Below are 27,272 nucleotides of genomic sequence, written 5' to 3' on the forward strand. Positions count from 1 at the left end.
CTGCGGGACAGAGAGCACCCAAGTGAAGGTGACAGGAAGGAAAGTAGACACGAGGGAGATCTGGGCTTCACGTGGGACTCTAGGAGGCTTCTAGATACAGGTGGTGATTGAAATGCTTGGCATGGCGGAGGCTGCCCTGGTGACAGGATGGCGTAAGGAGGGAAAGCCTGCGAACGAGGCTTACAGAACTCTGAACACTGAATGGCCAGCCTGGGCGATCATTAAAGGAAAAGGGAAAGAAGAGGAAACTAGAAAGAGAGAAGGAAAGCCAAGAGAATAGGGTGCTCAGAGAGAGAAGGGAGGCATGTGTTTCAATAAGGAGCGGATCAAGAAAGGAGCTTGAAGCAAGCATGACTCAAACCTGCGGGAAGAATCTAGTCGGAAGGAAAAAAATGGACTCTGCTAAAGAACACACACGAGTGCAGGTTCCCGAGGAGGCTGAGGGTAAGGGAGGACCGTGGGCCCGAAGCCCGGGTGGGTGGATGACTGGAGATGCGTGGGGGCCACTCCTGCCCTTTCACAGCTGGCTCAAGACCACGTCCTGCCCTCAGGGCACCTCCAACGCCTCCCCTAGTTCCTCCCTCCACGCACCCGCCTCCACCCTGGTTCATTTACGACACTTCCCTCCACCCCCTCTGACTGTAGACTCCGGAAGTGCAGGAACCATGGCACAAATTGCTTTGTAATGTCTTTAACACACAACCACCGCGTCTCGTACAGAGTCAGTACGTACGGGTGTGGGTGAGTGGGTGGGCGTTCAATCACCGTGCACCTCAATGCGTGGAATGGCCTGTGGTGGTGTGTGAGACCAGTTAGGGAAGAAATGGCTGAGAAGGTAAAGGACCCAATTCTTCTTTAATTTCCTTTGTTTCTCAGAGCATAGAATTATCTAAACCTACAAATCCCCTTCCTTATCCCATCTGGTGTTGAGACTGAGAGACTGGATCTCTCCTTTCCCCATCTCTGGCAATTACACAGCCAACCCCAGGCTCTCAGCAGCCAGGATCACGGGGTTTGCCCATCAGGGCAGTGGCTCGTACTTGTTTCTGGACCACCCCTGTGGGCATGTATTTCTCTCCTTTCTTTCAGTGGACTCTTCTGTTTTTTCCTCATCTGTCACTTTTAGTTGCTTCTGGAAACAAGTTTGATTTCCCCTTGGCCCTGACTCGTACAGTTTCCCCCAAAATGGGCTCCTTTAAAGTACAGAGACCTTCTCAGATTTTCCACTGATCCACACATCTGCAACACAGAGGAGTGAAAGCTGAAAACAGGGGAAAAGTTCTTTCAGAAAATCTTAGGATAACATTTATTTTCTTGCGTTTGTTTATTGGTTAAGGTAGCCATCATTTATAAAGCAAAGAATGTGGAGTGGAGACCAACAAACCTACATTTAAAATTCAGACCTGCTACCTGGTCCAAACAATATATGGCACAAAAGAGATGCACGCGGGGTGTAGGGTGGGGACTGGCCATCTTCTTCCTTGGGCCGCTGACTGCCCCTCAGTCCCAGCTCCCAGGCTGGTCCCTCTTCCCTTCAGTGAGGAGGTCAGTCCCAGGTTCTCTCAGTGTTCTGCTTTACACTAAGTTTTGTAGAGAAAGAAAAAAGTGCACACAAATGTCACTGGTGAGTCCTTGTATCCTGCGGACACAGGAAAGCTTTAAAAACAGTTCAAGGGACTAGTCTGGCCAAGTCTTTTTTTCTCAAGCTGTCTTCCTTGTCCCAATGACAGCTTATCCTAGGCATCTGCTACTCTGCTCTCCTCCCGACATAAAAATAAATGTGACTGGTGAACGATTCCAACATCGTGCTAGGTCCAGGCACACAGGATGAGACTGTCATCACTTGCTCTCTATCTGTGTGGTGTCCTGAAACATTGCACATCTTGGGGTTTGCCGCTCAAGCAGTTTGATATTGCTGCCCTCCCTTATTAATAAGAATACATTTTATCTACAGCAGTAACAAGGCACAGTTTTTGTACTTCAGCAAATGCCTATTTTGTGAAATGAAGACTTCCCTTTGTGCCCGCATACGCTCTGGTCTTGCTCAGAAGCATCCCCCGTCCTTTCAAAGAACAAACTGCTAGAGCCTGTGCCCACTGGGAGACCGGACTGAAACCCAGCTTCACCTGGTTACAAAATCCAGAAAGGGCAAGTGCCCTAGACTTATCTTTCCTCCGCCTAACAGATTCGTCCAGGGCGGCCCAGCAGGGAGGGATTAGGAGTGAGGCCGGGACGTGTGACATACGTGCTGAAACCTGACCACGGTGTGGACAGTGTCTCTGTTGTCTGAGAGCCTGACACAAGGTCTGGAGCTGAGACGGGTGGGAGGGCTAACGTCCATAAGGACCAGTCAGCCAACCCAGGAGAGCTTCACATGGGCCAGCCCCCTTCCTGCGTTCTGTAATTCTTCACCTTTCTGACTCTCCTGAGCCCCCACTTCTCCCCTCTCCCCATTCCCTTGTCCTCCCTTTAAAATGCCCCTCACCGCTGTATGAATAAAAATTTGAGTTCGGATCTCTCTAGACTCGTTTCCCTTTTGCAACAGTATATTACTGATTAAAATCTGGCCTTACCACTTTCAATAGCATCTAGCTTTGTTTATCTTGGGTCTTAGGGTAGGATGTCAGCACCCAAGAGAGATGAGGAGGGTTTCCATGGTCCAGGAGGGGTGCCCCGGGGTAGGGTGTCAGAGCATGGGCATGAAAGCAGGGAAGAACATACAATGGGGAAAAGACGGTCACTTCAATAAATGGTGCTGGGAAAACTGGGCAGCTAAATGCAAAACAACGAAACCGGATCACTTTCTTATCCCATATGCAAATTTATTCAAAATAGATTCAAGACTTAAATGTAAGATCTGAAACCATAAAATTCCTAGAAAAAAAACATAGGCAATAAGCTCTCTGACATCGCTCTTAGCGATATTTTTTTTGATCTGTCTCCTCAGGCAAGGGAAACAAAAGCAAAAATAAACAAATGGGACGACATCACATTAAAAAGCTTTTGCATAGTGCAGAAAACCATCAACAAAACAAAAAAGGCAACCTACTGAATAGGAGAAGATATTCGCAAACGACAGATCTGATAAGAAGTTAACACCCAAAATGCATGAAGAACTCCTACAACTCAATGTGTTTTTAAAAAACTAACAATCCAATTAAAAAACAGGCAGAGGACCTGAATAGACATTTCTCCAAAGAAGACATCCAGATGGCCAACAGACACATGAAAAGATGTTCAACATCACCGATCATCAGGGAAATGCAAAACAAAACTACAATGAGGTATCACTTCATAAGTGTCAGAATGGCTATGATCAAAAAGATAAGAAACAACAGGCGTTGACAAGAATGTGGATGGAAAAAAAGCCTCATGCACTGTTGGTGGGATTGCAAATTGGTGCAGCCTCTATGGAAAACAGTACAGCGGTCCCTCAAAAAATTAAAAACAGAACTATCATAGGGGTGCCTGGGTGGCTCAGTTGGTTGGGCGTCTGACTCTTGATCTCAGCTCGGGTCTTGATCTCAGGGTCCTAAGTTCAGGCCCCATGCCAGGCTCCATGCTGGATATGGATCCTACTTAAACAAAAAACCAAAAAAATAATGAAAAAGTAATAAAAGTAGAACTATCATAGAATCCAGCAATTCTACTTTGAGGTATTTATCTGAAGAAAATGAAAACACTAATTCAATAAACACATGCACCCTTATGTTTTTGCAGCATTATTTATAACAGCCAAGATATGGAAGCAGCCCAAATGTCCATTGATAGACAAAAGGATAAAGAAGGTATGGCATATTTATACAACCGAATACTACTCAGTTATAAAAAAGAATGCAATCTTGTCATTTGCAACAACGGGGACGGAGCTAAGATGCTAAATGAAACAAGTCAGGCTGAGAAAGACAAACACCAAATGATTTCACATATTTGTGGAATCTGAAAAACAAAACAAGCCAACCAACAACACAAGCCGAAGCTGATTCAGAGATACGGAGAACAAGTGATGATTGCCAGAGGGAAGGAGGGTGGAGGGATGGACAAACAAGTAAATGGAATTCAGAGGTTCAGAGTATGATCTTCCAGTTATAAAATAAATAAGACACAGGAATGTAATGTACCACACAGGGAATACAGTCAATAATATTGTAACGACTTTGAATGGTGACAGATGGTAACTAGACTTATTGCAGTGACCATTTTGTAATGTAAATATATTATCAAGTCACTACGTTTTTTTTTGAATCATATGTCTTATACCTAAAACTAATACAACATTGTATGTCAATTATTCTTCAATAAAAAATTATATAAATAAAAATAAACAACCAACTTATTAGAGTAAAACTAGAGGGGGCACCTGGGTGGCTCAGTCAGTTAAGCGTCTGCCTTTGGCTCAGGTAATGATCTCAGGGACCTGGGATCCAGCCCCACGGTGGGCTCCCTGCTCAGTGTGGAGCCTGCTTCTCTCTCTCCCTCTGGCCCTCCTGCTCATGCTCACTCTCTCTCTCAAATAAATACATAAAATCTTAAAAAAAAAAAGAATAAAACTAGAGTGTATGCATTTAAAAGCATAAAGAATAGAGGAATACTAACATTAACCCATTATTTAAGTTCTGGAAATTCTAAGGGCCATGATTCAAGAAGGGGAAAAAAAAGATAAAATATCAAAAGGGAGGAAAGAAAATTATTATTATTATTTGCAAATGATGTGATTATCTACCTAGAAACCAGAGAATCAACTCCCAAACCATCCTAACAAGATAACTTAGCCACAGGTAAGTTTTTCAGTTAAAAAATAAACATATTCAAACAGTACCTTCCTTATATCTCAGCCCAAATGTGTGAGAAATTACAATAAATGAAAATCACATTCAGGAAATATAAATTAAATTTTGTTAAGGAATGTATGCTAAATACAGGAAGCAAATTGCAGCACTGGACTCAAGAAAAACTGAACCCACATTCGTCATGAGGGGGGGTCTTACTATGTTCTTAGTTTCTCCCAAATAGATTTCGTGCAATCTAATGCAATTAAATTTTAATTTGGTGCAATTTAAATACTGCAGTTGTCTTTATTAAAATGGCCCAGTGATTATAAATTTTCCTGGGAGAATAAACAGCTGATATTACACAATATCATCTTCAAAAATACAAACGAAAAATGTTTGATTGGCCCGATATTTACATTACATTAAAAATTTAGACCCATCAATATATTACATGACAGGTCCCAGTACCAACAGATATTAAACTATATAGTAAGCCCAGAAACACCTATAAATATACAGAAGTTTATTTTACCAAAAGTTGGTATTTTAAACCAGAAGAACAAATGTGAAGTATTCAAAAAAAAAAAAAAAAAAGATGTCGTTAAAACTCACTGGCTTGGGAAACAAATCCAGATCCCTACTTCAGCTCTTCACTAAACTTCTGTAGATGAAGTAAGGCCATAAGGAAAGCACGAATTTCCAGGAACTCTTCTTTCCCTCCTTCCCCCCCCTGTGAGCTCACGACTCCTTGATGGTGGCAAGGCTGGGGCTGCCCTAATTGGCTGACACAGCCCATTTGCAAAGCTTGCAGGAGCACTGAAGTCTGCAATCACCATATTGTACACCTGAAACTAATATAACCTTGTGCTAACTCTACTGGAATTGAAAATTTAAAAAATAATGATAATAAATAAATAAAAATTAAAAACGGAAAGCTTGCAGGAGATTAAGCTCTGCCCAAAGTCCTTGGTATCCCACTGGCCGACTGGCCAGGGGGCTGATAGTGTCAGAGGGAGAAGCCACAGAACCGAGTCCACCCACGGGTGCCCCCACGAGGGGAACCTCTTCTGTCCCGCCTGTGGCTTCTTTCTGGCCCCAGCTTCAGAGACAGCTGCAGAACTGGGCATTCTATTTCTCTTTACAGACCCCAGTACATCCACCTCAATCTACTGGTTCAATGAAATCCATGTATATCCTCAAAACATAACATGCCAAAATTTAAAAGATTCGAGGCCCACATAACTATACCTTTTCAGGGACAAACCCTTGAGCCAAGGTTTTTGTTAGGCAGACTCCTGGAGCCCCTCACTGATAAGGCTTACCCGCAGGACTGGTAGTATCTACAGTCCTATGCTGTCTCCCCACGGTTCGAATTCCCCACCCCTAAAAAAGGCAACTAAACAGATACAGAAAATGAGGAAAACGAGGGAACTACCTCAAGCCAGAGCCTACAAGGGCTATTTGCTAAGTTCGAAACAAGGAGGACCCAAAGAAAAGGTGACGCTGGAGTCAACTCACAGCCGCCTGCCTGTGAGCTCTGCTCCTTCCTGAGGGGGAGCGGGAGAGGGACCTGTGTCCAGGCGGGGGCTGCGGGGCCGGGGTATGCCACAGATGCGTGCAATTCTGGGGCCCAGGCCCTTTGGGCCACACAGGCTCTGGGCCCGAGGGGAGACACATGACTATGATTCAGCCCTTTCCGATCCCCCGCCCCTGCCCCAGTTTCTTCAATCAAGATGCAAGGTTGAGATTGACCAGCTTTGCAACAACGTCTCAGCCTGTGCCCGGAAAACACCGGGGATGCTGCAAGCTGCTGAAGATGCAGGTTGTCCAAAGAGCCTTGCATTCTCCTCTCAGCACAGCCGAACAGAGAGCAGGGCCAAGGGAGACGCCTCCGGAGTGACCCTGCTCCTTGGGCTGGGGTCCCCACGCCGGCTGTCATCTGGGCTGGGGTGTGCAAGGCAGATTTCAAGCTCCCAGCCCTCCCTCGGGCTCCAGCCTGATGGAAGATGGAAGGCCACCAAGGTAAACAGGACACGGGAAATTGCACCCGTGGTGTGTGTGGGGAATTACAAGCTCAGGGGGACTGGGTCCCAGCAGGAGAAAAGTTACTAGGAAGGTCCAGTGTGTGAGATATTTTCGAAGGGAAAAGAAGGCAGCCAAATATTGCATGCTAGTGAAAAATGGACACATTTTCAAAGATTTCATCAGAGCGTGGAAGCACAACCAGCATTTAAAATATACCATAAACCTGAGTTACTAGGTCCAGGCCAGGTGGCAGGCGTGGGAGGACCACGAAGATAGGGAGGGCATCGTTTTAAGGGGATAGAAAATCAAATGACAAAAAATGCAGTCTATTTGTAAGGGTAACAAATGCTGTTGGGTTAAACTCCTCTCTGCAAAGGAGGCAGCGCTCAGAGTGGGTGAAATATTTGTAAGAAACACAGATTAAGTGAAATGACTCAGAAAGGTAGAATTTAAAGGTGAAACTCTATTCCAGAGAATCTAGAACAAGGACACACACAAAGAACTTGAGATCATTTCCTGAGCTGAAGGCAGATGCTTAACCAACTGAGCCACCCAGGTGCCCCGTGTCCTTAGGATTTAGTTCAATGCATTCTGCATTCTGTAGTCTCTGTATTTCTTACAAAATAGCAGCTGTCTCTACAGGCTTGATGGTGCCCAGTTGGTGTTCGTAGCAAGACCTTGGAGGGGGCGTGTTCTTTCATCAGGATGTACACAATATGAGAAATCTCTCTTTGTGATGTTAACAGCTGTTGATGCACAAAACCTGGATCCCTTCATTCACTGGAGTTTGCAAACTGAGGATATTCTATAAATATCAATTCTTATTTATGTATTAGCTGAAATAATCCTATAAAGAGACATGTCTAGTCTTTATTTACCACTGACAGAGTTTCAAGAAGAAAGACCTTTAATGGACCCTTTGTCTCCATCATTCATTCTCATCAGGGTCAAATCCATGGGTAAATTCTCAGACCTCATGCAGTTTGATCCCTTGGTAGCATTTGCTGAGGGTGCTAATGCCCACCTTTTTTACTTCTGTTCTGAGAGAACTCATTCTTCCGCTGTTCTTCCTGCTCCATTGAGGGCCCTTCCCATCCCCTCAAAAGCCTCCCCTTGTCTTCCTCACCCTTAATGTTAGAGAGGCCCAGGCTCCCAAATGTCTATGTCCTGGCCCCACTCTCTCCCCAGAATCCCAGAGCAGCACCTCCTCTGGGCTGAATGTCCATCAGGACACCAGAGTTTTAGACTTGACGTGGTCCCATTCTAGTCTAAAACTTGAACTTGTCCCCGTCTTAGCACCCTGTCACCCTCAACACCACCCTCTCCTGTACTCCCAATTTCAAAATCTGACCTCAAGCTGATCACTTCTTACCTTCAGAGGCGTGTGTGTTCTTGTCTATCTTTAGCCCAGTCCTGAATTTCTGCTTTTCCAAAGATGAGACAGAAAAGTAGGCATATCACATTAATGACTGCCATGAGGAAGAAAATTTTAAACCAGGCGGATTCTGGATCCTGAGGGATTATAGTGCAAAGTGATTATAAATTAGTGGGCTTGAGGTACTTTGTAACACTTCCAATATAATATTAAAATTAGTATAGATTCAACACAGGTCACTTAATAGACATGGAAAAACACACTCATAAGGAGCAAAAAAATTATAATTTCACTCTACAAAGATAATTACTATTTATCTTTCTATTTTTTAAAAAATTCAATTTATTTATTTAGAGGGAGAGAGCATGCGAGTGGGGGGAGGAGCAGAGAGAGAGGGACAAGCAGACTCCTCACTGAGCTCAGAGCCCAACGTGGGACTCGATTCCAGGACCTTGACATCATGACCTGAGCTGAAATCAAGAATCAGATGCTTAACCGACTGAGCCACCCAGGTGCCCTCTATCTTTCTACTTTTTGATTATGTCTATGTACATATAATTTTTCATGTATAAAAATAACATTATGATGTACATACTGCTTAAGACAGTGATACTGATAAAAAAACAGGTTTTTTTTATTAGAAATATAAACATGCTTGCATATCAAGAAATATTTGACTGTATCATAACCTTTCCTGACTGATTAGTAATCCAGAGTTTAGATTTATAAAATTTATAAAACATCCCTTATTTCTCTATATTTAAGTTGTTTTTCACTCTTTGCTACTACAAATCTGAGTATCTTGGTAGTTAATTACATATCCATCGATGCTTTTGAATAAAATTTATCAAATACTTTCCTTATTTATAACGCATTTTCTCTTAAGTCTACCCATATGATCAGTTTCATTAATAGATTTTGTAATACGGAGCCACTTCTACTTTCATAGAAAATGCCTTAATTAATCATGGTGTTGTAGGCATATATTTTAATATGCTGGTGGATTCTATGCACTGGTGATTTAGTTCATTTTTGCATCTATATTCAAAGATGACCTTGAATTTTAATTATGTTTGAGACTTGTTTTACCATTTTGCTTTTTACCTTTTTTATCAGCCGAGATTAAATTTTACGTAGTTCTCTATAATGCATCGTGATTGGGTTTAGGTGTCTGGTACAATACTTTTGAAGGATGTCCAACCCAAAGTTTATATAATTATTAAGGCCTAATTTACTTTAGTATCTTTATTGTTTCCTTTCTTCACTTACATCTTTAATCATCTAGAATTAATTTTGGGGTCAGATATGAGAACAGAGTATAATCGTATTTTTCTACAAGTGGGCTTCCCACTATGTTTTTTAAAAAAATAAAGCCATCTCCTCTGGTTTGAAATGAAACTTTATTATACAGAATGTACTTTTTTGGAACAAATCATCGTCAGTTTTATTTAAAATACAATTAAGAGAGGAGGTGCCTGGGTGGCTCAGTCAGTTAAGCGTCTGACTCTTGATATCTGCTCAGGTCATGATCTCAGGGTTGTGAAATCGAGCCCCACAAATGGCTCCATGCTGGGTGTGGAGCTTACTTAAGATTCTCTCCCTCTCTCTCTGCCTCTCTGCACTCCTACTTGCTCTCTCTTTCTCTCAAAAAGAAAACTAAAATTAGTAAAACAAAATATAATTAAGAGTAGACATTGAAAAAATAAAACAGTATGTTTCCTTCAGATAAGACATTAAATATATTTAATTACAGCCATTTCTCTAATTAAAACATGCCAAGCTTAACAGGTCATTGGCAAACAGAAAGTCAAGAAAAGGACCAAGATGTGCCCAGAAATTTAATGACAAATAATAAAGTTTTCAATAATTTTAAGTTGATAGAATTCATTGTGATTTGGACCTGAAGTCCAACATAAAAACTTGATCTGCCTCCTTCTTCATATAGTTTCACTGATGTTGCTTTAATACGTGTGCAGTTCTCTTCATATGGGGTTTGCACAATTTTCAGTGTTTTTCCCCCATGAGTACTTTGTAATATTGGTTGATACTGTGCTTTAGATATTTATACAATATAATATCTAACTTTGATTCCCCCTCCGCAGGACAGTCTGTTCTCTGTACATAATGTTATTTTGTTCTTCTGCATTTACATTGTATATACCTGTAACTTACTTTTATTGACCAATTGGGTTTGCTAACCTTTTCGGAATGCTGCACAATTAAGATAGCATTTAAAAGGGTATGCAAATAATGATATTAATAGCTATTATGGGTTGAATACATGAGCGTCTGGTACTTGCATGCATGATCTGATTTGGTAAGCCCCTAAACTCCATGAGGTTTCTCTGTCATTTTGGCCATTTATAGCTCGAGACACCAGGACTTATAGTATAAGAAATGTTTCCAGGTCGCATAGCTTATGAGTAGCAGAGTTGAGATTTGAATACACACTGTATATATTTTTAGGAATCTGAATATATTTGTTTATCCAGTTTTCCCAAATTTTTAGCATAGAGTTGTTCTTTCTGTTCTTAGCTTTTAATCTACAACGTCTCCAAAAAAATTTCTCCTTCTCAATTGGTATTTCCAACAGTTGAATCTTGTCTCTTGTATCCTGCTCCAGAAAGATTGTCTATCTGATTAATCTTTTCAGATTACCAATTTTAAATTTTGTGTGTCTTCTCTACTGTTTTATTAACTGTAGAATTTATTTATTTTATGTTATTGTTTTAATCGTTCTTATTCTTTGGGGTTGCTATGTTGTTGTTTTCCCCAAGTTCTGGAGTTGAATGCTTATTAGCTTATTTATTTTTGGTTGGCTTTCTTGTGTTTTCTTCTATAGATTAGGTCAAGTTATAAATTACCCTAAATGTCCAATATATTTCCACATGTAACAATTACCCTGTCATTCAGTTTTAAGTGTTGCTGAATTCACTTTTTGATGTTCTTTTAAACCTAATAATTATTTTCTATTATGTTGTTCAGTTTGTAAATATATGTGCTCTTTTTAGAAATCCTATTGGTATTAGTTATGATGTTATTGCACTTTGGTTTTCTATAGAATATCGATCCTTTGAAATCTAATTTACCATCTATCCCCAGTGGAAGAACTGAGCCACATTACTGAACTTGTCAGTATAGGCAAGTGACGATCTAAAATGTTACTTCTTATTTTCAAAATATGTGTGGATTTTTCTGCTTTACTATTCTGTCTTTGATTTCTATAATAATTTAATTGTGATTGGAGGACACATTTTGTGTAATTACAGTCCTGTTACAATTGCTGGAATTTACATAATAGCACAGTATGTAGTCAATTTTTACAAATGTTCTAGGATACCTTGAAAGGAATGAGGATTCTGGGGTTGCTGAGTGGGGCGTTCCATGAATGTCAATTAGGCCAAGTATGTTAATTGTGTTGCTCAACTCTTTTATATTTTTACAGATTTTTTTCTCCTTGCTGCAACAATTACAAGTGGTGTATTAAAATCTTTCACTATAGCTATCTTTGTATCTCTTAATGGTTTGGCTTTGTGGTTACACTAGGGTGCACAGCAGGTTAGCTAGGAGCTGGGCTCTACATCTCCTCATCCCCAGATCCTGGATGGTAGAGATGCAGTCGCCATTCTCGTTACCAGTTGCTATGTCAAGAAGAGAATGACCTCCTGCCTCTTAAACTTCTCTTCAGAATTAACACATATAACTTCCTCTCATTGGCCAAAATAACTTGCATGAATACATTTAACTTCATGCAAGTGGGAAACTGCCAAGAGAATAACCAGAAAAAAAAATTATTTTTTAATCATGTTTTTAAAAGATTTTATTTATTTATTTGGCAGAGAGAGAGAGAGCACACAAGCAGGGTGAGGGGTAGAGGGAGAAGCAGACTCCCCGCTGAGCAGGGAGGCCGATGAGGGGCTCACGATCCCAGGACACTGGGATCATGACCTGAGTCAAAGGCAGACGCTTCACCGACTGAGCCACCCAGGTGTCCCCAGAAAAAATTATTGTTGCAATAAGTAGCTGCAATAATTAGCTGCAATAATTAGCTCCTAGTTCACCATTCTCGTCATGAAATATTTGATTCACTCACCTTACTCCACACAGAGCACACTAATCAAGGCAGACCACTCCAAAAGCCCCCCGGTCCCTACATTCAGTCACTTCAGGACCTGATCAAAGAACACTCAAGCGCACCCCGAGAGGTAGTCTCAAAGTGTCCGCCTAGCAGGGTGCTGGCCTTACTGTAAACCTATAGCTACCGTCTGCATCCCGATCTTCCTTTTCTGAAAGGAAGTGTTTATGATGGCTAATGGATGGCGGGGCCACCGCAGTAAACAGCATGATGGAGTACGGTGCCCCTGATGTGGAGGGCTGTTGTGCATGATCACCCCAGCGAAGACAGGACACAGTCTGCACTTTGAACTTGATGCCATAACGAGGTGGGACCCCGGGTCCTTACGGAGGAAGTGAAATCATTCCACCAGCCCTGGGGAGAGTGAACTGAATGTTTGGTGGCTGGAGGAGTGAACCGATGTGACATTTTTGGTCCTCCTTCATGGCGCTCCACAGCCCCCCTGAAGTCAAGGTTAGCCGTGATTGCTTTGGACCATGACCTGGAGCAGAAGGGTAAAGAGCCACTGCCCCTCACTGCACCCTCTGCTCTGCCTCGGTGACTGGGGTGCTTAGAGGACCGGCTCTCCCCAGTTACCCGACCTGCTGACTCGACAAGGATCTACCAGTTGAGAAAGAAAGACCTCCGTAGTTTTTGCTGTTGGGATTTGGGGTTCTTAGCAGTGCTGGCATGTCTATCAAATTTGTTTTTAAACTTCAATTTTAGTCCTTTTTTTCTCACATATTCTATGTGACTTCCTATAGTTTGAGCCTCCTACGGAAAATATCAAGCTTCACTTATCCTTCCCGGTGCACTGTACTCGAGCCGGTGGGACCAGTCTGACTTGTCTTTGGGGTCCCTTTCTCCTGCCACTGCTATTTGCTCTTTGTTCTGGTTTCCCCCCATTTTGCTGTGTCTCCATCATGTGCCTGATTATCTTCTGTTGTGTGCAGGAGATTGCTCTTAAAAAAACTATTTCTGGTGACAGTCAGGTTGGTGATGCCTCTCCCCAAAAGCACTGTTTTTGTTTGCTTCCTGCTGACTCCTCTGGGACACGGTAAGTCCAAACCCCTTTAAAGTAAGATTGGATATGTTCTGTTCTGCCCAGATGACTCAAGCAGACTGTGTGAGGACTGATTTATTTCTGTTCACTCTTACTCCTTCCGTGCAACTCTTGGAAGGTCTCAGACTAAAACAAGAGTTAATTTATCGGGGTCCTCACCCTTGGCAGACTCTCAAAAACAGCCAAAAAATTTGCTTTCCTCAGCCCAGTGGAAAATACCCCGTAGTCCTTTGCCTAATTCTTTCAGTTCCTGGCTTCTCCCAGATCTTTCCTGTTAAAGTTTTCCATCTCTCTGCTTCTCTGAAGCTTCAAAGAAGACTCTTCATATTTTTCCAACCTTTTAAATTGCTTTTACTAAGAGAATTGGCCCAAATTACTTACTCTTATTAGTGGAATCCAAAACTTCACTAATTCTCGTGTTAGCTGTATTTCATCTAAAATTTTTTATTTCAATTTTTCTATTTTTAATTACCAGAGGTTAGATTTAGTTCTCTATCAAATCTTATGCTTCTTACATATATTTTTGATCCTCTCTTTTGCCTCTTTAAACATATGCATAGATTTCCAATATCTCTGAGGATCTGATTCCAAGGTTTTTTAATTCTGCATTTACATTGTATATACCTGTATATACCTTATTTCTTCACGTGTTTGGTGATTTTTGATTGATTGTAAAATTGTTCTCACTAAACCTTTACGCATGAGAAAATCCTAGAGCATGAATTTAGGGTGAGTTTCTCCAGAAAAACCTTACTTGCTTCTACTAGGCATCTTTGGACTACTCAAAATTCAATGCTTGGCTTATGGCATTTGAAATAAATAGAGTTTGAATTTGGGCCTCAAACTGTTGGGAAAATTGGTTCATTGTTCCAGATGTCCAGAAGAGTCTTTATTCAGTTTTTCCTCTCCCTTTGAAGCTGAGGCTGAGACAGACAAATTTCCTTACTGGGCAGAGACAACTTTGGACCGTTCTGGAGGCACATTTCCTCCCACCTTGTGAAAGTCCGCAGAGAAGTTAGCTCACCTTAACAACGTTTGGAAGTCCGCTCGGCATATCCGAGTGAGTGAAATGGAAGAACAGGCTGAGTGGGCTCTACACTCAGGGAGAAATCAGCCTGGTCTCCTGGAATCCTGCTTTTTTATCCACTTTTCTGTCCAGGGAGATTCCATGGTTACAGTGATTTTTCCTGCCTTTCTGATACCATAAGTACATAGAACATGATGGTAGTCGGCTCTCTTCTTTGGGAAATTTGGCCATGGTGAATGCAGACCATCTCTCCTTGGCCCAAGTCGTGGGATAAGGAACATGTGGAGGAATTGCCTGTATACTGCTACTTCTCAGCTCGTAGCTTTTCCTCCAAATAAACCAAGTTTACGTGTAAGCTACATGGCACTATGTGTGAGGGTGTAGTGCTTTGTGATTTGTGATTTGTGATTACAGATTTATGCAAGCGTTTCCAATCTGACTTTTTTTGTTTGTTTTATGAGTGGTTTGGGGATATTATGTCTTATTCTTGATTTGTTCATCACAGCCGAAGTGACAGATCATCCAGCAAGGGTCACGTACCAAGGCATTCCAGGGCTTCAGCAGACATTGACCTCTCTGGGATCAAGCTCTTCCTCTGTTTTTCATCTCTGAAATTTCCTCTTACATCTTTTTCAAGATCAGGTATGCATTGAAAATGATTGTTTAAATTTGATAGGGCATGGGCGCCTGGGTGGCTCAGTTGGTTAAGCGACTGCCTTCGGCTCAGGTCATGATCCTGGAGTCCCAGGATCGAGTCCCGCATCGGGCTCCCTGCTCGGCGGGGAGGCTGCTTCTCCCTCTGACCCTCCCCCCTCTCATGTGCTCTCTGTCTCTCTCATTCTCTCTGTCTCAAAGAAATAAATAAAATCTTAAAAAAAAAAAAAAAATAAATAAATAAATAAATAAATTTGATAGGGCATTTTAGTGTTCTTAAGAGAAGGATTTCAGGTAACCTTGTCCACAGCACTTGTCGAAACACAAGTTGACCTTTAGAGAAGGGTTTCTTTTGATCACTAATTCTGTTTGCTCCTGATTTTTCATTCCTTTTCTAACAAAACCGTATCTTGTTACTTATATTACCATTCACCCAGCCAAAATTCCTGTTTGGATCAAGCCACACACTCATTGTTAAAAATCACAGAGGTCTATTTCTGTTCCCAAGACCAGTGACTAAACTGTTCCCAGCACAACTACTTGACATCCAATGAGAAAGAAATTACATTATCTGTAGATTTGGAGGGATGCCTGATCTGACCAAGTTTAATGTGAGCCAATATCTCATTGCTCACCTCCTGCTGATGTCAGGTCTACAATTGTTTGTATATATATTGCCGCCTTTCTCTGTATAAGTAATATTAGAAAAGTAACCACCCATGTCTGAAGGCTTCTTACCTGATTAAGGATTACTCCACACAGAGTAGAAGAAATGAGTCCTCCTATCATCCCAATTACAGCTGTAACTCCTTTAAGAAATCCGTAATAACTATGCGAAAAAGAACGGCAGGACACAGATGTAAAGTCAGACAAATGCTGCAGGAAAAGACAACCTAACGAAATGAGGCTTAAGAGTGATAACTGTTGATTTCCTGAATTTTTCATTCCTCCTTCTCAAATTCCATTAAAATGTTGAAAAACTATGTGGGTAGAAGTAACTTTACAGCGGCAGTACAAAACCAGAAAAGTTGGCTTTAACAGTAAAAACGATTCCAAGATTGAGAGAGAGCCTAGTGGAATGAAAGCCAGCAGGATTAGGAAATCTATGAATCCAGTTGAGAAATTCAGAAGGTGATGTTTATTGGTGATAGGAACCGGTTTGGGGTTAATACAAAAGTGAAGGACTCCATTCACCTGGTCTCTTCCCATGGTCCAAGAGCTACTGGCCCAGTGATTGCTCCCAATACTTGGATGAGGAAGCGAGAAGCTTAGCTGCCAAGCAGCTGTGCTTGGCCAGTCCTGGGTACCCAAACCCAGCTCAGCAGAAGGCAAGGAAGTCACGGAGAGTGATCAATAGAGGAGGGGTCAGATCCAGCAGCCAAAGAGAACAAGGAAGTGCCTTTTGGAGAGCAGAGCCAGTGTCTTACCAAGAAATTAGGTCTCTCCAGGGCGGGGAGTCTTTGCCTTTCCTTTTCAAAAGATTTCACCATTAAAGGTCCTGTGTTTCCTTTTCTTCCCTTTTATGAGAGCGAGGGTTTTCTGTTTGTTTTGTTCTGTTCGTTTTATTTCCCTAGGTCTATTTTATTCCTATTCTGCCTTCACCTGTTGAATATGCGAGGGAGTATATGGTTTGTCTATTAGTTTCTCTGTCCCTTAATCAGAGAGGCATCACATACAGACCAAAAGTCCCTGCATGTTGAACCGTATGCAGTCACTGGGTGGAAATTTGATTTGATTTTTAGGGGGAGCAGGAGAGTGTGTTCTAATGTATAAAGAAGAACATTTATGGGTATTAGCAATGATAGGTGCAGATCGGGGCAGACATCACCAGTTGTCCCCAGAATTTATAGTTCCCCTTTTCATTTTAGCAATACCACCCCTAGGGCTTTTGTGGGGAGAGAGCTACATAAGCCATTTGTGAGCCTTTTCACATTTGCCTTCATGAGCACCTCTCCCCATAAAAATATTAAAAATTATATTTGATGACTCTGTGTGTGTGTGAGTGTGTTGAGGGACTTTTCAGTTTCATCTAAATTGTCAGATTTACAGGCATAAAGTTGTTCATAATATTCTGTTATTTCTCTTTTATATTCTAAACTTACCATAATGCATGCTTTTTCATTACTGACATTGATAATTTTTCTCTTTTTCTTAATCAACCTTCATTTTTTCATTACTTTCATTAACTTCCAGAGAACCAACTTTTGACATTGTTGATTTTATGTATAATGTTTTTGTCCTAATCTTCATAATTTTGGGGGGGTTAATTTGCTGCTTTTCTAGCTACTTGAGATAAGAAACATGATTATTGATTTTAAGACTTACCTGTTTTTCAATATACATGTTTAAAGCTATACATTTCTCTCTGGGCATGATTTTTAAAAAAAAATATTTTTATTTATTTGTCAGAGAGAGAGAGCACAAGCAGAGGGAGCAGGAGAGGGAGAAGCAGGCTTCCTGCTGAGCAGGGAGCCTGATGTGAGACCTGATCCCAGGACTCTGGGATCACGACCTGAGCCGAAGGCAGACACTTAACCGACTGAGCCACCCAGGTGTCCCTCTCTGGGCATGATTTTAAAAGCATCCCACATGCTTTGAAATGTCCTACTTCGTTATGATTTAAAGTATTTTCTAATTCCAATTGTGATTTCTTTGACTTAAACATTACTCTCAAAGCAATGGGGGTTATGTATCTTTTGCTTTAGATGGCAACCTTAATTCACTGTGATCAAAGAAAATATTCTGAATGATTTCAAGCATTTTAAATCAATTGCAGCTTGCTTTATGACCCAGAATATCACCAATTTCAATAACTGTCCCATAGGCAACTGAAAATAACTTGAATCCTCTCCTTGTTGTGTGCAGTGTGATTTTCCACATATGTCAATCATGTCAACTCTGTTAATTTTTGTTGTTGTTCTAGTCATCCATATCCTTACTGATTTTTTTGTCTACCTCTGTTTTAGTCCAAGCTATTGAAAGAGGTTATGAAAATTTCTTCCTTCATTGTAAATTTGTCTAGTTCTTTGAGTTCTCTCAATTCATAATGATTATAAATTAAAGCTGTATTATTGGATTCAAACAGAGATAGAATTCTGATAATTTTCTCTTCACCATTATGAACTAACACCTTCTATTTCTAGTAGTGTTCCATTTTTTTCTGATACTAACATAGTTATTTCAGGTTTCTCTTGGTTAATATTTGCTTGGAATACTTCTTTGTATTCTTTAATTGCATCCTTGCTATATCCTAATGTTTAATGTGTGTCTTTTATTTGCAGCATAGAGCTGCATTTCCTTTATTTTTGACTTCAACAATCTTGATAGTTACTTGGGTATTTCTTCTATATTAAGCTAATGTAATTACTGATATACTTCTGATTATCTTTATCTGTTCACTATTTTTGACTTCCTCTCTTATATTCCACTTTTTCTTCTAGATTCATCCGTTTTATTTTATTTTTCCTTCTGTGACTTTATTTCAACTGTTCTTTTCAAGCATTGAAGATAATATGACATGTACTTTTTACTTGTTTATTATGAATTTTACTATTTTCTCTATGCCAGAGCTTAGAGAATTTTTAAGATTTTAATATTTTGACATTTCTGTTTATTTCCCTCCTGCTCTTTGAATTATTTCATCCTGTATTTTAATTTCTTAATGCAATCTGTTTTGATATGCATTTCAACTCATAAGTTACTTTCTGTTGTTTTTACAGATCAATAGTCTCTGTAATTACACACATACTTACCCTCCCTAATTGCTCCTCAGTCTTTCTAACATATTCAGATTTCAATAGGGATTTCTTTTTACCAAAACGTTTTCTTTTAGTATTTCTTTTAGTGAAGATCCACTGGTGACAGTTTCTCTGTTTGTCTGAAAACATTATTTTGCTTTGATTTTCTAAGAATATTTTCATTAGACATAAAATTCTAGGTTGACATTTATTTATCTTTTAGTATGTTATAGAGATTGTATCATTATCTTCTGGTTTTCATGGTTTCTGTTGGAAAGTCAGATGTCAGGCTTATTATTCCCACTTGAAAGTGACATGCCTTTTTGCTCTAGTTCCTTTTAAGATTTTTTTCTTTGTCTTTGGCTTTTGGCATTCTTACTATATATATAATTTACATTTCATCATGTTTGAAATTCACAGAGCTTTGTGCATGTGTGGTTTACTGTCTTTCGTTACTTTTGGATTATTTGGGCCTGTTCTCTCTTAAAATATTGCTTATGTCACGTTTTAGCTCTCTTTTCCTTCTGAGATTCAGGTACAAATTTGTTAGCCTTTTTACTTCATTCCACATTTCTGTTATGCTCCTTTATTTTTTTTCCTGTATATTTCAATTTAGATGTTTCTTGTGATATGTCTCCCTATTTACCAATCTTATTTTCTCTTGTGGCTAATTTGTCATTAAACCTATCCATTAAGATCTCAATTTCAGGCATTTTATTTTTTCAGTTCTAGAATTTCCATTTGATTGTTTTTATAGATTCCAATACTGGTCAAATTCTTTATCTTTTCTTCTTGTTTCTTCAGTTTTTCCCCTGGTTTCTTGGGTATACTAATCATAGATATTTCAAAATTCTTCTTGCCTGATAACTTTAGTATCTGTATCGGTTGTAGGACTATTTCTAATGCATTTTGTGGTTATTGATCCCATGGCCCTATCCCTTGTCATGCCTAGTAACTTTTATTAAATGCTGGACATTTTTAATAAGAGCTATAGGGACTCCAAGAAAATGTTATGCTTTGTAAGAGAAAATTCACCCTTTTCTCTAATAGATAGACTTGGAAGGGAGGGAGTGGATCACTTTAATTAGCAAATGAACTGAGATGAGGCTAGGTTTCAATTTTGATAAGACCCAAACCTGTAGTACCTACCCTCCCCTCGGTACCCCCCGCAGTTCCTTAGGTGTTGCCCTCCATGTTGTTAAATGGAGAGCTCGGTATATCCAGCCAGGTCCCACCAGGCCTTGGTAGATCTCGTCTCCTTAGTATAGAATGTATGGCAAATTCTGCCATGCTTCTCATGGTTTTGGCTTAGATTTTTTTTTTTTTTTGCCACTTGCCCCACTGAACTTCAGAACTCAACAAATATCTCAAAGAAACTGACTTTATGTTTAAGTTCCCTTAATTTTCAATGTTGTCACTCCAGCCCCGTGCAACCCAAACGCTTGACTAATTTCTCTATACATAGCAGCCGACTTGTCCCAGGGCCAAACCTGGATTAGCAGCCTTTTGCCTAATGACCCCAAGGAAAAAGTGGAGGGAATTGTCAGCTCACCTCAGAGGTGCTATCCTCTTGTATCTCTAGTCTTATAGGCCTCGGCTGCTGTCTAATGCCTTTGAGTGAACACTTTAGGTATTTTATTTTATTTTTAAAATTTTTAAAGTAATCTCTATATCCAACATGGGGCTCAAACCTTGATCTCGAACAATCCTAAGATCAAGAGTCACATACTCCACTGACTAAGACAGCCAGGCACCCCTACTTTTGGCATTTTATTTCAAATTTACCCCAGCTGGACTGTCAGTCATCCACAGCTGCCCAATCCTGTGTGGAAGTTGAACAGGTTTCTCAAATTTTGCTTTACGGTTGTAAAATGTTAGGTACAGAGAAATTTAGAAAATTATATGTTCTAGTGAATTAAAGTAATGCTTAAAAAATTCTTTATCTCTAGTAATGCATCTGCCTTAAAGTCTACATTGGCTGATGTGTTTTCCTTTATTCTGCTTATAATCTGTTACATTTTGTTATTGCTTTTATTTCCATCCAGATTAACTCAAAATTTGGAAGATATAGTCCTTTTATATTTTGTGTTTTTCTGATACATTTGACTTAAAATGATCCTCATTCTGTTTTTTCCCACCTATTTTATGCTTTTTAAACTTCGTTCCTGATTTCTTTTTCATTGGTTTTTTAAAGTACCATCTCCTTTATACTTTTACTATCATTCAATTGTTACCCTAGAGATTAAAACATATATTCTTGACTTATTTTCGTCTAACATAAATTAATATTTTTATAAATTCCCATTAATGAAAGCACCTGAGAACACATTTTCATTTATATCCTCTCATCTTTTGTGCTTTTTATTGTCAGACATTTTAATTTACATATATTTTGTACCCTACGAGGTATTGTTTTCCTTTTGTGAATTCAGTAATTATTAGATTTACTCTACTTTTTTCCTCTCCATCTCTCTTTATTGTTCCTATATTTCTATGCTTCATCTGTGATTATTTTGCCTCTGTCCAAAGAATTCCCACTTAAGAAGTTTTCATTGGAGGTCTTTGCTGATGAATTCTCACAATTTGCCTGAAAATATTTTTATATTACCTTAATTCCTGAAGGAACTTTTTGCTGGATATAGACCTCTAATTAACAGTGATTTTACTTTTTTCATTTTAGAGATTGGCTTCTAGCTTTCATTTTTTTTTCTCTTGAGAAGGCAGCTCCCAGTCTTATTATTCTTTGAAAGCAATGTGCTTTTGCATATGGCTGTGTTTAAGAGATCTTTCTCCCTCCCTGACTTTCTAGTTTTAGCAATTTTACTACAACAATTCTAGGAGTGGTTTTCTTTATATTTATCCTAGTATATAGTCAGTAACTATGACATCTTTAGTGACTATGTTCTCCTCCCAGATTCAGAAGTCTTTAGCATGCTGTGGCTGTGAGAAAGGATTTGATCTATTTTTACCAAAAGAGGTGTTGCACTCTGTAGTCAGAGAAATAAACAGAATCCTCAGTGTCAAGAATCCTGAATGCCTTGACAATTCCTCTGAAAACCGTTACACATCGATAGGATGGAGCAGTTCTTCTGCTCTGAGAGTAGGTGACAACGTTTTATCGTCTAATCCTCGTGCCATTTGGTCCTCAAATGGTAGGTACATGATACAGGGAGTGAAAACAAAGGTTGTTCTAATGCAGGATACTTTTCTGGACCACAGTGATCTCTAAATTGGCTTACCCTTCAGCAGCAACAGCTCATACTAAAAGGCATTTTGGAAATTTAAATAGCCATTAAAATAGACTTTCAATTTTATTGATTTCATATTTTGGCATGCTATGATTTAGTAGAGCCCAAATAAGATTCTGATGTCTGAACTCTACTTCAGGCCCACATGGAGGGAAATTCAAAGGTGCACAATCCATGCAAATCCAGTCAAAAATAATGAAAAGCAATTAAAGTCTTTTTTGGGGCCTCCATTTAAGAATGTCAAGGCAATGACAGGTTCTTCTTAATGCATTACAGAACATCTTTAGAGTTCTCTGTGCTTTTCTACTCTTGCTGCCCACCAAAGTGATGGCAGCCACTCCATTCTTAGGTCTCTGTCTCACTCAGTCTTATTTCCCAAACAATATTCTCACAAAATCACATGTGTGTTTCTTTTTCCTTCCAGACCTTTTTTCCTGCCACCTTTGTTCTGCTCCAACCTATGTAACCCCTGACTGACTCTTTAGTTCTAACAAAGACCAAATTTCCCTAAGAGGACAATTTAGAAATTTATTCTCTAAGGGAACTCTCTATAATAGCAAGGGAGGTATATGATTAGGAACATTTTTGCTTAAGTAAGTTTGGTCTCCATTCCATTAATAAACAATAGTTGAAGCAATACAAATTGATATGGTTGAGCTATAACACACATATGCCCTAAAGATTGAGGATGAACCACCTTAAGGGATAAGAATTTTTTCCAGTTTGTATATTAGTATATTTATTCTCTCTGATTCTACAAAGTTACCTGGCTGACATGGAATTTGGGTCCATTGGAATGATGTGACTCAGACAAGTCCTATAAACTCAAGCCATTGCTGGTTGAGATTATTTCATAGCCTACTGACAAGATGCTAGCAAATAGCCCTATTGAGGGAGTGACTACAGCTAGCCAGCTGTGGAAGCAGACATACATAGGTGCGAGCCCTCAGTGCTTATTACTGTGTGATTTACATGAATTCTTTTCCCTGGTCTTTTGCTTCCTCACCCATACTATGTGGGTAATATCTCATTCACACTGGGGCATGCCAGGCACATAAAAAATACTCAACAAATCCTAGCTATTTATAATTTCCTTTCTCTATTTCTGTATACATTATTTTTTTTAAACATTGATTTATTTATTTTAGAGAGAAAGCATGAGCAGGAGGGGCAGACAGAGTGGGAGAGAGAATCTCAAGCAGACTCTGCACTGATTACGGAGCCCCACATGGGCTCCATCCCAGGACCCTGAGATCATGACCTGAGCCGAAACCAAGAGTCAGATGCTTAACCAACTGCGTCACCCAGGCGTTCCTATTTCTGTATACATTCTTGATTTCAAAGTGCATATGGCTCAGTTGACATTGTGCTTTCTGTATCAAATAATCCTTACATGTTTTATATATAATTTATATATATATATAATCAGAACACCTGTGGGCATTTTTAAGGAGGGTCTTGGAACTGAATAAAACAAGTGGATACATGTCCTCATTACTCTGGCACTCACCTTGTGTAGATATAATGGACAAGATTCTTTATAAGAATCGAGACAAGTGGATTATTCTTTGTTGATTTCACCTCTCTACCCCACGGCCACTGCTTTGCTAAACTTCAGAGAATTCTGTTCCTACTGGATCCATGTTCTCCAGGGACTGCTAGCCCTATAAAGCACGATGTAAACAGTGCACCCTGGAGTTGTGCAAATGGCCGGGCTGCTTCCATCAGTCACATTTAGTGTATCTTTAAAAAAGGCATCATAGTAAAAGCAAAAGATCTTGCCAGACAGATCTGGATTAAAATCCTAAGTAAGATCCCAAACCAGTGGTGAGATCTTGGCTGACAAGTATCTGACCCTAGGTTTTCTTAGTTATAAAATAAGTACTACTAACTGGTGGGTTTTCATGAGGATTCATAATATATAAACATGTATTCAAACATGTATTCAACAACGGGGAGGAGGTAACCTGTATACAGTGTTTGCTATGGGCCAGGCACTATTCTGTGTATTTGACCTAAATTAACTTATTTCATCCTCTAATAACCCTATGAGGTAAGCATTCTCTTACCACTCCCATGAAACAGGCCCAGAGAAGGTAAGTAATTTGTTTGAAGAGAGTGGTCATGCTGTTATTAAAACCGAGCCTTCTGACTTTAGAATCTGTGCTCTGAATCATTGGGCTGTACTTCATAAATATATGGGTTGCAAACATTAATATATCGTTAGGTACATAATGATTACTTACATTATATGAATGAACTATATTGATGCTGCTTCTGGAAGAATTTTGGCCTGATGGCCACGAACTCCAAAATAGTTGGAATCTTAAAACACCCTGGGGAGCTTGGATACGGGAAAGAGATTTTTAAAATCCTACCTGGGAGCAATATCCAAGCCATTTATGAGTACTCCAGTCATACAAAAGGTTCCTGTTGAACTGGCAAGTATCAGGAAGATGGTAGTGCTAGAGAAGCTGAAACTCAGGTAGAGCAGGCACATGCTAAAGAAGGCAGGCAGGAGAAGTCCTGGGGAGTGATTCAGACAACACAGTTAGGGGCATCCCAAAGACGGGGCAAAGGGCCTCAAGGTGCTTGAACATCCTGGCTGTTCCTTACCCAGTGTGTTGAAGAGGTTCCGGATGGTAATTAAGCGGAGAATATTCCTGGACTGGAAGAAGTCTGTCAGGTGACCTGCTAGGATACCAAAGCTCCAGGCAAACAAATAGGGGAGGGATGATAGCAGCCCATTCTGGGAAGTAAATGTTAGTGTAAGGGTGAGTATGATAGGTGGAGTCATCCTGACGCTAAAATTCAGTATCTAAAATTTGTATTGCCATACAACCATCAACATGCAAACTCAGAATTCCCACTTGGGGCCACACCACCCAAAAGGAAGAGGAAAGTAGTTTTGGGGTCAGGAAGAGTTGTCAGAGTCCGTCGAGTTTTCTCTTCTTAGTGTCACGGGACCTGAAAGTACTGGAGAATCGAGATCCGAAGACTATAGTCAGGAATGGGGAAATGCGGGCCCTGGGCAAGATGGTAGGGCTAGTAATGACAGCAACTACAGACATTCATATAGTGCTGATTCTGAACCACTGCCCTTAATCCTTTCAACACGTCCAGGGTCTCACAGAGGATAACACTGAATCAGAGAGTGCTTGGCCCCAAGGCTGGGTTACTGGAGGTTGATTGATGAATGGCACTTTGGGCATTCCATTTCTATAGGAGTCTTTTCTGGTTAGTATGGCTTTGAACATAAGGTTCAGGGAACAGTCATTCTCCAAGTCAGACAAGAAATGAGAGTGCCCATCCTTTCAAAGCAAGACCTAGGACTCATTGCCTTATCCCAAGAGATAGGTTGGATGTGAACTGGGCAGGGTGGCAGGGAAGGATCCCAGTCTCTGTAGGCAACAATGGTGTTGAGCCTTAAATAATACTAATTGGGGTGGTCATGCAGTGAATGGGAGGTAGGGAACCTGTGGGAACATGAGTGTGTTCTATTGTGGGAGTGCCAGATATGTACCTACACCCTTGATCTGGGAAATGTTAACATAAGAATTGGAAACAGTCTCCAGGTACAGAATGTCAGCTAAATGGTGTAGGGGCCAGCAAGAGCTAGGGTTAGAGACATAAGAAACAAAGAAATGAGAAGAGTCCTTCATAAAGCTAAAAGGAGAACACAAGTCAACTTACCTCTTTTATATTCACACGAAGCTTGGAGTTGATAAACGTTGGAGTGTACAAAACCATGATTTTATTTGTCCAGTGAAAAGCAAAAGAACCGAAAGCAATGGCCCAGACGGGAAGAGACTTAATCATAGCTTTGACTGGCAGAGACTGTGTCCTTGAGCTGACCTGGGGAAAAAAACCCATTAACTGTTAGCACATTAGGACAAGCAGGAACATGGTTTCATTCGGCACAGAATCTGGAAGATACCACAGTGGAGCATCTGTGTTCTACCTGCTGGTTGAGGGAGGACAAGATGTATTCCTTCTCACTGATGCTTATACATGGGTGGTCCTTTGGGTCGTCATAGAACAGAACAAACCAGAGAAGACTTAGGGCACAGCCACAAGCACCTATCAAAGCAGGATAGGTTAGATTCGAAATTGCGTCTGTTGGTAGTAAGTCTCTTTACCAAATTGGCATTTGTCATTATCGGTCAGAGAACCTGGACCTCCTCTTCCTTCTTTAAAACTTGGCAACAAGGCTTATGGTTTTGATAGTCCTCTCTGTATCCACAGCTGCCTGTGCCTACAGAATGAATTTTGCAGAGAGGGCGGTAAGCCCTCTGGCCTCTCCTGATCGAGGCTCTGTATCCCTCCACTCATCATAGTGGGACTCCCTGCTCTTAGGCCCTCATCTCTACAGTTACCCAACGTGTTCCACCATGAGAATATGGTACAGCTGAACCCTCACAGGGCTTGACGATCACCTCGCTTTGAGAGCTAGGTCTTGGCCATGCTCCTAAGATTCAGCCCAGGCCTGAGGGATTACACAAGTCCTCTGTGAGGAATCATCTGTTAGGACAGGGAGTATGTAGTACTCACCAGTCAGTCTTCCAGAAAGACATTCATTCATTTGACAAATATTGATTAAATGCACATTATGTACCATTCACTATTCTACATACTGGGGACGCAGCAATGAATAAAACACAAAAATTTCTGTCTTCACAGAGTTTACTTTCTAGTGGATGAGAAAAAGATGATGAAAAGTAAAAAAGTAAAGGGTGTTAAATGTCAGTGACAAGAGCTCTGGAGAAAAGTTACAGGGGTCGGGGGGAGTATCATGCTCAGTGAAGGCTGGGACATGGATATGGGGCAAGGACCCTCCAGGCAGAGGGAGCAGAGAGTGCTGAAGGCCTAGGTCCTGAGGCCAGTGTGACTGGAGAGGAAGCAAGGGGAGGACGGGAAAGGTTGAGGACGAGAGCTGATGGGATTAGACCATGTGGAAACCTGGAGCCACTGTAAGATCTTAGGCTTGTACAATACTCTTTAAACAACATTAAAAGGATATTTCAACTATATACTATTTCCATGTCATTCTGTGACCTGAGAACCCAATCCCAAGATGAAATGTAAGTGGAGAGAAGTGAATATCTAATAAATACATGTGCAATATGTACATTTCAATATAGTATTTTAGTCAACTCAGAAACTCATATGGGCCTATTAGCTCTTTTTCAAAATGAGAATACTGATGTTCAGAAAGGTCCACATCCTTGCCCAGGGACACACAGTTAATAAGTGTAAT

At 40.4% G+C, this 27,272-nt stretch overlaps 1 protein-coding gene across 1 annotated transcript in view; it reads right to left on the reverse strand.

The window, feature by feature from the left end:
- Positions 1 to 8,171: 8,171 nt before the first annotated feature.
- Positions 8,172 to 27,272, reverse strand: part of LOC118027292 (sodium-dependent phosphate transport protein 1-like) — a 34,691-nt gene continuing 15,590 nt past the window's right edge. Inside the window, exons 7-12 of the mRNA XM_035030498.1 lie at positions 25,977 to 26,095; positions 25,709 to 25,870; positions 24,632 to 24,764; positions 24,394 to 24,541; positions 15,769 to 15,859; positions 8,172 to 8,309 (exon numbers count right to left, since the gene is read on the reverse strand). Of these exons, the coding sequence (XP_034886389.1) occupies positions 8,172 to 8,309; positions 15,769 to 15,859; positions 24,394 to 24,541; positions 24,632 to 24,764; positions 25,709 to 25,870; positions 25,977 to 26,095 (791 nt within the window). The remainder of the gene's footprint in view (positions 8,310 to 15,768; positions 15,860 to 24,393; positions 24,542 to 24,631; positions 24,765 to 25,708; positions 25,871 to 25,976; positions 26,096 to 27,272) is intronic.

Source organism: Mirounga leonina, unplaced genomic scaffold, assembly GCF_011800145.1.
Source record: "Mirounga leonina isolate KUSES-001 unplaced genomic scaffold, KU_Mleo_1.0 Mir_366, whole genome shotgun sequence".
Lineage (NCBI taxonomy): Eukaryota > Metazoa > Chordata > Mammalia > Carnivora > Phocidae > Mirounga > Mirounga leonina.